The sequence below is a fragment of the Helianthus annuus genome, chromosome 3 (genome assembly GCF_002127325.2).
Source record: "Helianthus annuus cultivar XRQ/B chromosome 3, HanXRQr2.0-SUNRISE, whole genome shotgun sequence".
NCBI lineage: Eukaryota > Viridiplantae > Streptophyta > Magnoliopsida > Asterales > Asteraceae > Helianthus > Helianthus annuus.
Window position 1 is genome coordinate 86,282,728 of NC_035435.2, and position 10,903 is coordinate 86,293,630.

Here is a 10,903-nt window from a genome sequence, read left to right on the forward strand (position 1 = left end):
CCTTTGTGGGGCGTTATGCGACACGTGTCGTGCCACGTCACACAGGGGCTTTATGGGGCGTTATATCACTAGAGCCCGTAGTCATAAAACCCCTACCCATCATTACCTAATTATTAATTTTCAATTTTATTAATTAATTAAAAAAACCTTGCTTGTTTGTGATTGGTCCATTTTTCAAAATCCTTCACCATCACGCCGCTAAAAATCTCGCGCCACTCCCCTATTTCTCCTTGATAGCGCCCCACGTTTTCGTGTTGCCGGCGCTTTGGCGGCGCGATGAAGGGGGAAAGCGCCCCACTACGGAAGCTCTTAAAGCTTCACTTACCACATGACGTGTCCAAGACTTGATATATAAGAAAACTTATTTTGCCAAATCTCCTCCAATGCTTACATTAGACTTGATATAACATCAAGCATTATTAATAACAATGGTGGTTTTTTATTTATAGTCTTACTACCCTCATTATTCACTTTTACAAGGTTATACTTTCGGTCACCATCTCCTTATATAAGGTATAAATGGATGGATCCTAATTTAATGGCATTGGTATAAGACAAAGAGGGTTGGCTTTGTGTAAGCTAATCCCAAACCTTTCAGTCATATCTAGTACTTTTGGTTGAAGATTCACATCAAGGTTCCAATCAAAATTATTGACCAGTGAACCTAGGATGATAGGAATGGTACGTAATGCAAGCGGAAAACCAGGGCATATTCTTCGTCCAGCACCAAATGGGATTAGTTCAAAATCTTGACCTCGAACATCAATTTGACGCGTCAAAAATCTTTCCGGCTTAAACTCTTTCGAGTCTTCCCATATGGTTGGATCTTGCCCTATGGCCCATGCATTCACAAGCACTTGTGTGTCCTTCGGGATGATGTATCCACAAAGTTTGACTGGGTTTTCAACATTTCGAGGAATCAATAAGGGAACTGGTGGGTGTAGTCGCAATGTCTCGTTCACAATGCATAATAAGTAGGGTAACCTTGAGAGATCATGATCTTTAATGTTTTTTCCTTTACCGATAACATGTTTAAGCTCATCTTTGGATTTCGCCATGACATCCGGGTTGCGTAGTAGTTCTGTCATTGCCCATTCTACCGTGGTTGATGTTGTATCGGTGCCACCAACAAACATATCCTATTATCATGATACATATTTGACGTTAATACACAAAAACCATTTGATATAATCAAAATATGTGTTAGAAAAACCTAATATAATTCCTTATTAACTCTCTTTTATGTTTGTCTAACTAAACAAAGAAAGGCAAATAAAAAAGGATATTGTTGTGATGTTTTTTTTCGTATGTCATTAGGGTGTCCGGTGTGGGGGCGGTAAACCCACCGGCACCGCATATCACCCACCGCCAACATGTTTGCCGATTTTATATTGCCGAAAATGTGGACAAAATCGGTGAAGGTATACCGATTCGGGAAGAGGGAGGAGAGGGGAGAGAGTGGGGTTGTGTGGTGGGGTCCATGCCATCTCAACCAATCGCACATTTTAAAAAAAAAAAATAGTTTACCACTTCACCAAGTGTCTAACTATTGCCAACATTTTGGGCATAGTTTACCACTTTGACATGGCACACTCTCATTGGTTGATTTTTTAGTTTGCCACTCTTAAGTGTTTAACCACTCCCTACGCCCTTAGTAATTCACTGTAAGAGCATTCCCATCCAGTCCATCATATGTAGTGTGTGGGGTTTTTAAAATGTAAAAAGTATAAAAAGTGGTTGTGAGTGGAGGAGAGAGAAAATATTACTGTTCATCTGTATATTTGGGGGGACACTGTTCACCCACTATAATTTTTTAATATATATTGAAAGTGGTTGTGAGTGAAAGAGAGAGAAAAATGTAATATATATTGAAAAGGAGAGAGAAAAAGTATTTGTTTTTAATGGAAATATATTGATATAGGAGTTGTTTTTTTAGTGAAATGTATGTATATTTTTAGTGAATTGGATGTGAATGCTCTAAGACAGGGGAGTTATAGAATAATAGAGGGTGGGCCTCTACCCACCCAACTTTATCATTTATATCCGTCACTGTTTTTAGCTGTCAGTATCTAAACCCAAAACCTATCACATAATTTTTTTTAAGCTAGCCTATACATAAATGAAAGTTTTTGCCAACTATAAACCAAGTAAACATACACAATTACGTACAAAGTGTCTTATCGTACAAAACGTATAAAAGACATGAAAAAGACAAAAAAAAAACGTGGTGACATTTTCGTAATTATTTACTCGTAGAGTAATTATGTAAAATGTTATTGTAGAGTAATTTTGATCTTGTAGAGTAATTTTGTAAAATGTTATTGCAGAGTAATTTTGATTAGAGTATTATAATTACTCTACAAATGATCTTGTATGGTAATTTTGATCTTGTAAGGTAATTTTGTAGAGTATCATAATTACTCTACAAATGATTTTATATAATAATTTTGAATTGTATGTTGTTTGATAAACTTGCAGAGTAATATTGATACACTTGTAGAGTAATTTTGATAGTTATCATACAAGATCAAAATTACCTCTACAAGATCAAAATTACCCTACATGAACATTTTACAAATTAAATTACTCTACAAGATCAAAATTACCCTACAAGATCATTTGTAGAATAATTTTGATAATTACTCCACGAGTAAATAATTACGAAAATGTCACTGCGTTTTTTTACATTTTCACCATATTCGTACGTTTTGTATGATAAAGATATTTGTATTTGATGTTTGTCATAAGATATAAAAAAATTTTAAATCCCGAACAAAATTTAAAACCTCAAACTTTGAAATTCGTATTAAAAAATTCCTTGTATATTCAATATATATAAAGAGGAAATAATTTACTCACTAACATCAAGAACTTGATTTGTGATCGATTTAATTCCTCCGGGCTATCTTGGCTGATTTTCAAACACACTTCCAATACATCATCATCCACCGATCTTCTCATCGCCAACCTATCTTCAATCAACTCCTCAAATATTGCTAAAATCTTCCCAAAATGACGAGTCATTCTCCTCCTAATGCCTTGTGGATCGATCTTTTTCAACACTGGAAAAAAGTCCACTAGGTTTGGCTTCCCAACATCCACTAAAATGTTGGTAACCACATCCCTAAATTCTTTACTTGAATCCTCCTCATACGAGTTTATAAAATCCTTAGAGAAAAGAGTGTTGGATATGAGATTCATTGATGTTGTGAATGTAGCTCCTCCAATGTCCACATAATCTTTGGACATGCATGCTTTTTGGCAAAATGCTATGAGTTCTTTAACTTTTTGGTCCCATATTTGTTGCTTGGCCTCAAGGGATTTGTCGGAGAAGATGTTGGTATGGACAATCCTACGGAGGAACCGCCACTGGGTACCGATCGGAAGGACAGTGAGGGAGTACTCGGAGAAGTTGTGGGCGTGTAGGGCGTCGGGAATATGCCTGTTAGAGAAAGCAAGGTCTTGCTTTTGGAGTACTTCTTTGGCCGCCGCCGTGGATGTGATCACTAGAGTGGTTTTTTGACCAAGTTTTAATAGCATTATCGGGCCATGAGTTTGGGCTAGCTTGGCTAGGGACCGGTGTGGTTGGTTGCCTAGCAAGTGAAGATTTCCTATGATCGGCAGCGAGGTTGGACCGGGAGGTAGGTTCTTGGGTTTGCTAAAACCTAAAATTGAGAAAGTAGACCGAATAAGTACGTATGTAAACAACACTACAATAACCCAAACCAAAATGTCCATTGATTTTGGATTAATATTATGGGTGGGTTCAAAGATGCTATATGCTATATATAATTGTATAATTATTAAGGGGATATATTCAAAAAAGTAGCACTCCTCGTTTCGTTGAAAATATATTCTTTTTCTTTCCAAAATAGTACTGGTTAAATTTTTCCACCTTAAATTAATATATTGTTGTGTAATAACTAGAACCTATTAGCAATGTATAGAAGAGAATGGGAGTACAAAAGATGAATTTCTTATTGATATCACATACAAAATACATGAGCCACTATATATAGGCTATAACATTAATACAAACATAAATGTGACATGGGGGTTAGAAATGTGGATAGTCACTAATAATGGATGCATTCATAACACTCCCCCTTGACTATCGACATGATGATATACTATTCTTTAATACGCTTGGTGATGCTGCCTCGTTAAAAACCTTACTAGGAAAACCCAGTGGGACAAAACCTCAGCTAAGGGAAAAAGAGTGCAGCGCGTATTGTCTCCCCCTGATACTTCTGGATCAGGTATGTTGCCTCATTAAGGAAAAAGAGTACATACATTGTGTATATTATGGGTACATTACTCCCCCTCAATTTTACTTGTATATCTTGATGATGTTGAATCCAATCTTCTGTGACAATTGCTTGACTTGATATTTGGCGTAGTGTTCTTTGATTTAAGTGTTGTTGTCTACATTGTCTTCATACAGTATGGCTTGAGCTTCTCTTGATCAACTCTAATCTACATACTTCTTAAATATGTTGAAATCTTCGACCTTCATAACTTGTATCTGGATTGAGATCGAACTCTATGCAAGTCTAACATATATCAATCATAACCCAGGACGCCATAATGTTCTTGTGGAACTATCCCGTGTCTCGAGTTTGTAAATATGTCAAATAATTATTTAATGCGCTTTATAATTCTGCCTCGTCAAAAACCATGCCAGGAAAACCCAATGGGACAAAACCGTAGCTAAGGGAAAAGAGTGCACTACGCATTATACATAATTAACAACATGATTTATGATGATGTTAAATTAGTACTTCGGGACCTATAAGATAAACTGATACTACTGGATCAGTTATGTTGTCTCGTTAAAAACCTTACCAAGAAAAACCCAATGGGAAAAACTTAGTGAAGGGAAAAAGAGTGCAACATTTGAGATTAGAACTGTAATCTTACCAATACAACGTAATATCAGATGTCGTCTTGTTTGCAAGATACGTCAATGCTCTGATCGCAATTAAGTATGGTACTTCTTGACTAAGTAGTTCAACATCCTTTTCTTGGGGTTGATAAAAATAATTTTTCTATGTCAATCGATCAGACAATCGTTCATGTTCTCAACGAATGAGCTTTTTCTATATAACATCTTCTAGATGTAGTCAGATTGATGAACAAAAATAGTACATATATACTCGAAACTACAGGTCGAGGATAACTACACTTTGTAAAGGTCATTCAAAATTTTCCTCTTTAGTTTGAGAGTTCCCTCTCGATAATGTTTACATTATCACTGTAAGAGTGAAATCTTGTTAAATAGATCTAGCTCATTTTATCAAAATTATACCTCTCTTTTCAGAGTATAGTCGAATGTACCACATACGAGTAGTTTCCTTTAAGATTCATATATATATATATAACAAATATGGGGTTATTGTTTCATAATGCTTTGAGCATTTTTAATCCTTCAGGGGTTTTCATACAGATGCCATTTGCAATTGTCTCGTACATGTATACGGTGATGACATCCATAAGTTATTTTATCTGAAGTCATTCTGATATTGCGAGGCCGCTTAAACATCTAAAGATTATCGCATCCACTACAGGGGTATACGTTTCCTCATAATCAACTGCTGGGATTTGGGAAAAATCTTTATGTTAAAATGCGTGCCTTACATCGCAAAAACTCATTATTTACGTTTCCTTTTATTTAAAGACACCCATTTATAACCTACTGGTTTGACGTCTATGGGTGTTCGAACTGCTGGTTCGAAAACGTTTAGTTTGTCGAGCAAATTTAGTTCAACCTTAAGTCATGTAGCCATTTTGACTATTTGTGTGCGTACACTCTTGCACACTTTCTATATATGTAATCCTTTTCTTCATCGATTACATCTATTGCTATAGCATAATCAAATATATCATTTTACACATGTTTCATTACGGTTCCATAGTGTACTTATTTTGTACATAATTCATCGCGATCTCATATTTGTTTGGTACTAGAGTTTCTTTTAGAACTCCATTAGCCTCTTTTGGGGTTTTGACAACAACCTTCTTTAAGGTTTAGTATGCAACCACTTCTGGGGTTTTGTATGCAACCACTTATGGTGTTTTGTGTGCCACCTCTTTTGGGGTTACACCAACTGCGTTACTCTGCTCTTTTTGTGTTTGTGAGTTTTATCTTTTTGGAACCGATTTATCTCTCACAATTTGTTAATATGATAATCATTTTGTGAGTACTTCCATTCGAGCAGATAAGTTTCAGCTGGTATATGTGACTTTGTCACCTTATTTGTGTTAGTGAATGCATCTTGTATTTCATTTGTTATTATTTGCAAATACACGCTCTTTCTTTTGGACTTTAGATTTGTATTGACCACTTCAGGAGTCGATATATAATATGATGCATTTTTTTATGTTACCAGTCTTTCATTTTCTTGTCCCCCCCTAAGACTGGGAATACGATGTACATATCCCATTTATATGTTATGGTGGTGCTATTGGTACATAGGTTGCACAACAAAATATATAAAAAAAATGGAAACTTGGTTCTCTCCAGGAGACCAGTTGTAATGGGGAGTATTTGTGATAAGCAGTTGGTTTTGAATTGATATAATCAATCGACGAATTCTGTCTCGATTACGTATGCCTCTCATTATATTTCACATTGTGCCTAAAAATGGTCCCTACAATTGGGTTGTCAAAGAACAGTGTTAAACCATGTAAAAAAACAACGTTCCGTAGTGTTGGGCATATGCTACATACGGGTAGCTAAAAACTCACATGTAACCATGTATGAATGCCACAATCCACACAACTGTACATTTCAATGGTCCCTTATAAGAGGGATTGTTTGTAGGAGTCTATTGTTTGGAAGGGCATAAAAATTTATTTGCCACAAAAAAAAAAAAAAAAAACCTAACTAGACATATGATAAGGCATTTTGGGAGCAATGTTTTTAGATTACTTAGAGGTGCTAAGGTACCGATTAGCATGTTTGATTGTTTAGCATATCATGATGCTATCTTGATCACCTATTTGGTCATGCCATGTGGTGAACGTATAAATATTCTAGTAACTTCTGGTTACTCACCATATTTGATTTAATGGAATATTGTGGAAAATTAGTATCATTTCTAGTAACTTCTAATATAGTCTTCTGGCCATATTTGCTATATGATATATTTTAGATATTTAGTACATTTTCTTTTACACCATTCCAAGGTGATGACTTTTCATTCAAACATAGTGGAAACTTAATAAATTTCTTCGGTATACATTAGAATATGATGCATTATGAATTACAAAATTCGATATCAACGGGTAAACTATCGATGCTCTTCTGGAGCATTTAATATGCTATTAACACGTGAAATAGTATCAATAACGTCTCTACCACGTGAAATATTATAGTTTTAGCCTTTGTTTAGAGGGAAAACATGTACTATTCATAAGGTTTTCCATCACTAGGCTATATGTTAGCCAAAAACGCCAAGTGCGATGAACGAAAATTTGGGTTAAACTTGAAAAATCATTATTAAAAACAAACGGGACTTTGTATATTTTTGGGAGAACTTTGGGTTCTCATCATTGATTTAGGATTCATGTGAGCATCAACACTAACTCAAATGAATTATTATCTATTAATTTAAGTAACTAACATCAGAGTAGTTTACTTAAGCTAAAGTCCATTAATTATTTTCATAGCTATTTTTCATCATTTTCATGTGAGGGCTCATTTCTAATGACTATATCAATGTCTATTAATATTTGTTTAGCAACAACAAACAATTAGAAGAATAACCATACAATTAATTATGATGACTATGCATAGTATTGTAACAAGCTGAAATATCAAATCACTAAAGCATAACAATGTTTATCTCAGCGTAGTTGTTTTGGTAACCAGCTACCAATGAAATTTGTATTAATTTATTTAGCACATTTAACTTGTCAAAAGGCAATACATATAACATATATGCTATCTAAAACAATGAGACCAACAGAAGTATTGCTAAACAAATGAAATCCGTAATATCTACCCATAAGCAAGTTATATGCATGTTAATTATTCACAATTTATATGCATATCAATTACATATATAAATCACACACAATCCTAGGACATTATACGTATACATATATATATATGTGTGTGAGTGTTAAAGAGATTAAGTTCATATTAATTTGCTTGTCATGTCTAGAAAAAAAATATTAAAGATCATTTAAAGTAATAAGAATTAATCAAATTTCTAATTAAAAGATATTAATAAGAATGAATTAAAATTAATAAAGAATGAATTAAATGGAAAAATGATATTTAATGATTTTAATTTCTAAGCATTAACCAACATCATATATATTAATATCCATGTTCATAACTCCATATAATTTAAGATTGTAATTAAATGAATATTAAAGATCATTTAAAGTAACGTACCCATTTGTTTATGATGTGTTGTGTAATTTATGCATAAATGTAACATGATATAGCCAATCACAAGTATATCATATATACACATATTTGTCACTACAATTTAAAACATAAACAAATGTCACTATCAACTTTCTCGATCATATAATAACATATGAATCTTTATTACTCGTAAATGAGCTTTCTTATACTAATAAATTTTGTTGCTCAAGAAAATATAACAGGCATCTTGAGATTTTTTGTGTCATGTTAATTTGCAAATAATATCTTTTACCACAATAATATTTTATAGAATCAACTCACATATTTAAATATCTAATAGCAAGTAAAGGACTTATACAATTGCAATAACAATGATATACAACAAAGTTGACTAAGTAGTTGTCATATTATAACATATTATCATATAAACATGTGCATTATTGTAATACCAATTGTATTTTGGTAGTTCATCATAAATTGTCTAAATACTAATAACAAAAACTAATTAATGGACTAATCAAAACTCATAACCATAATAATAAAAGCACATAATGATTTAGAATTTGTAATGTCTCTTTGAAACCCCAAAATCTAATTAATGGACCAATCAAAACTCATAACCATAATAATAAAAGCAAATAATGATTTAGAATTTGTAATGTGTCTTTGAAACCCCAAAATCTAATTAATGGACCAATCAAAACTCCTAAACCATAATAATAAAAGCAATAATGATTTAGAATTTGTAATGTCTCTTTGAAACCCCAAAAACTAATTAATTGACCAATCAAAACTTATAACCATAATAATAAAAGCATATAATGATTTAGAATTTGTAATATCTCTTTGAAACCCCAAAAACTAATTAATGGACAAATCAAAACTCATAACCATAATAATAAAAGCACATAATGCTTTATAATTTGTAATGTCTTTTTGAAACCCCAAAAATAATAAAAACACATAATGACCATAATAATAAAAGCAAATAATGATTTAGAATTTGTAATGTCTCTTTGAAACCCCAAAAACAATAAAAACACATAATGATATCAAAACTCATAATCATAATAATAAAAGCAATTTATCCCACAAGTAATAAGTTGATTACAATTCAAAAACCAAAACTAAATCTTCCAACAGTTAGTTGACATACAAGTAGAATTATATTATTAAAATCTTTAGAGTAGTTTCAAAATGAACAATTGTGGGGATTTAAATATATATTGCATATTTGGGACAACTAAATTAACGCATAAATTCACTAGATACTTCAACTTTTCAAACCGTTAATGAAACATACCTATTCAGTTTAGTGTGCCAAAACTTCTCTTGAAATCCAATAAAATATTTAATGATAAAAGGGAGATAACCAAGAGGTGTAAGAAATTAGTTACAATACTGTAAATAATCAATTAGATAAACTAGGAAAACCATTGTGTTTGTTTGTGAAAAGAAAACTATTCAGATATGTTAACACACAGTAAAGTAAACAAAGAAGTAAAAACATTATGATCCTGGTTAAATAAGGATGATGTTCATGATAATTTTAATCTTAAATCATAACCAATAAAAAAGATCAAGAAAAGCGTAAGTTAATTTTAGAGTTTTATCATACTAACAATCGATGAGAAAAGAGGTAATAAAATTAAAACAATTAAGGGGTTTCATACCAGATCAACAATTTTGTCTTTTATCTCTTTCGCCAACGTTGATACGACATGGTGTCTTGTGTTGATACAATCCAACTCCAAAAGCAATTCGTGCTGATAACGTGTTGTGTAATAACTAGAACCTATTAGCAATGTATAGAAGAGAATGGGAGTACAAGAGATGAATTTCTTATTGATATCACATACAAAATACATGAGCCACTATATATAGGCTATAACATTAATACAAACATAAATGTGACATGGGGGTTAGAAATGTGGATAGTCACTAATAATGGATGCATTCATAACATATATGTATTTTTGGCTTACTTTTAACGTGGGCTTTTTCTATGTTTCTTATTTCATTTTTTTAATTTATTTGGCGTGAATATATTAGGGAACATGATTAGGAGAGAACACCTTAAAGTGTGAGAACGGTGAGAACGATTCTCAGCTACAAGATCTTAGTGGTTTGTGGCTGAGATTGATGTGGTGGCATTTTTGTAAATAATAAGGGTCTTGAAACTATCAGAAGGGGTAAAATAGGAAGATCCAAACAAAGATACACATGATAATCACATGTCATTTTCCCCCATCATTATTTAAACGACAATAAATTTTTTATACGTGATTATTTTTCAAAAAAAAAATTACACCATAAAACTCAGCGTTTTTTTATCTTTCCAACGAGTATATTACTGATATACTTTTCGAAAAAAAAAATACTTGGTTTTATGGCGTTTTTCTGAACTGTGTTTTTATGGCATTTTAGACTACGTATTTTCATAGCTTTTGTGAACTAGGTGTATTTATGGCGTTTTGACTAGATATTTTCATGGCGTTTTTCTGAACTGAGTGTTTTATGGCG

At 32.7% G+C, this 10,903-nt stretch overlaps 1 protein-coding gene across 1 annotated transcript; it reads right to left on the minus strand.

The window, feature by feature from the left end:
• Positions 1-374: 374 nt before the first annotated feature.
• Positions 375-3,786, minus strand: LOC110929042 (7-ethoxycoumarin O-deethylase). The gene is made up of 2 exons (XM_022172140.2): positions 2,860-3,786; positions 375-1,139 (listed from the first exon to the last, which is right to left on the minus strand). The coding sequence occupies exons 1-2, from the start codon at positions 3,736-3,738 to the stop codon at positions 531-533; spliced, it is 1,488 nt and encodes a 495-aa protein (XP_022027832.1). The 5' UTR covers positions 3,739-3,786; the 3' UTR covers positions 375-530.
• Between the last annotated feature and the right edge of the window lie 7,117 nt (positions 3,787-10,903).